Source organism: Austrofundulus limnaeus, unplaced genomic scaffold (genome assembly GCF_001266775.1).
Source record: "Austrofundulus limnaeus strain Quisiro unplaced genomic scaffold, Austrofundulus_limnaeus-1.0 Scaffold992, whole genome shotgun sequence".
Classification (NCBI taxonomy): Eukaryota; Metazoa; Chordata; class Actinopteri; order Cyprinodontiformes; family Rivulidae; genus Austrofundulus; species Austrofundulus limnaeus.
The window spans coordinates 113,884-115,711 of NW_013953394.1; the positions used below are offsets into that span (position 1 = coordinate 113,884).

General features: G+C 40.6%; 1 protein-coding gene across 1 annotated transcript in view; it reads right to left on the reverse strand.

Annotated features, from left to right (window-relative positions):
• The window catches only part of sgsm2 (small G protein signaling modulator 2), a gene marked incomplete at both ends in the record, with an annotated part of 138,574 nt that overhangs the window by 113,365 nt on the left and 23,381 nt on the right, over positions 1-1,828 (reverse strand). Inside the window, 2 exon segments of the mRNA XM_014030062.1 lie at positions 356-490; positions 630-778. Of these exon segments, the coding sequence (XP_013885516.1) occupies positions 356-490; positions 630-778 (284 nt within the window).

A 1,828-nucleotide genomic window follows, 5' to 3' on the forward strand; every position in this document is an offset into this window, starting at 1 on the left:
ACCTTGTATCAAATCTTGCTAAGATGACAGAATGATGTTTGTTAATATATATATGAGGCCTCTCGAGTGAGTGACTGAGACACAGTGAGTAGTGTGGAGTGGAGTGGACACACACAGTGGACACAGTAATGTGGAGAGACAGTGGCAGAGAGAAGCAGAGGCACAGAGACAGGACAGGTTGTTCTCTCTGTTTCCTGTTGTTGCAATAAAACTCAGCTGACCATCTCACAGAGTACCTTCATTCTTGGACCACTTATTTCTGTCTTTGTTAAATAAATATTGCCATAAAAGTTCCTATAAGGTGTTATCAGTTTATAAGAAGTGGAGACCACAAAATGAAAGAATGTTCTCATACCGGTTGAACTAGGACGTTGTTTTTGCCATATAGAAGGTGTGTTCTGGAGTTTTGGTGAAGAGACTCCACGTACTCTCTTGCTGATGCAGCAAATCTATCCTCTGACATACTGCCACTAGATTGTCGCTTGCGAATCTAAAAAAATAAATAAATCAAAGAAATTGTCCGTAAACATCTCACAAGAACAAAACACCTATACATCCTCAGAGATCACTCCTATACACCACTGTACACAAACACCACGTACAAGAACTGAAACAGCCTCCACACTTACCCCCAGAGCAGGCCGACGGCTTGACGACACCTCTTGGCCCCGATGGGCCCCATGAATACGGTGACGCTGAACCAGCTCATTGGCAGATGGGTCTGTCCAGAAATGATCTGAAGTTTTTAGCTTAGTGTACTCCAGTGCACAGGGCCCCACTGAAAATAGAGTGTATATACACAGAAAAATAAATTAACCAACCATTTTTAAGATTAAATTTCATACTGAAAACACATTTGAAAGCTAAACATTTTATAACAACTCATGAATTGTATCGACTGAAACACAGAAACACTTGATGGATAAATACTGCACTTAGCATAAATGTCAACCCCTTGAGATGTTTACCTGTACCCTGACCTTCAAAAATCTGTTTTTCAGAAAAAATCTGTAGTATTTTCATGATGTATGCACGGGGTGGTGTGTGTGTTTGGGGTGGGGGTGGGAGAGTTACCCGTGTGACACGACACTGCCCACTCCTTCCTCCTACAGTCAAGAACCCGGACAGAGGCTCAGCTCAAGAAAAGCCTTGATTTTGTGACACAATATCATTGCTGCAGAGCAACTTATGAGGTGGTTATGTAATTTTACTGAGAGTTTTTATGTCTTGCAGGTGTACTGGTCACCTCGAGTAGAACAATCAAGAAAACTGTCTCTGACTACAGACCTCTGATGGACCCTTTGAAAAGAMCCGGGAGGGTCCTTAAGGAGTGAAGTACACAGCTCTGTGGAATTTTCATGCACATTTTAACACGTCACTTACTCTCTCAAGTGTGCCAGCCTGCTTTAAACAGGCCGTTTTAAATGGGTTATATACTGTCTAATGAAAAAATTATTCAGGTGAGAGTCAAAAACATTATGTTCCATCCTCAATATCTCTAAAACCACAGCAGCTGTTTTAATACTTACACTTCTGATGAAATCTCCAAAGGCTTAGCTTTATTTTGATACCAAGATTAATTAAGTAGAGTTTGTAAATGCTGAGATACATTCAGTTACATTTCAGCGTGGTGTTTTAAGAAAAAAAAACTTAAAGAAAAACCCTTGGGGGTTAAGAGGTTAAGTTCTCTTTGTTTTAATGCAAAACTGTGTGTTTCTTTTTCTTAGCTATTGTAGTTAGTGCTTTCCATACTGCTGTAGCTGCAAGTCTTTACACACACACACACACACACACACACACACACACACACACACACACACACACACAC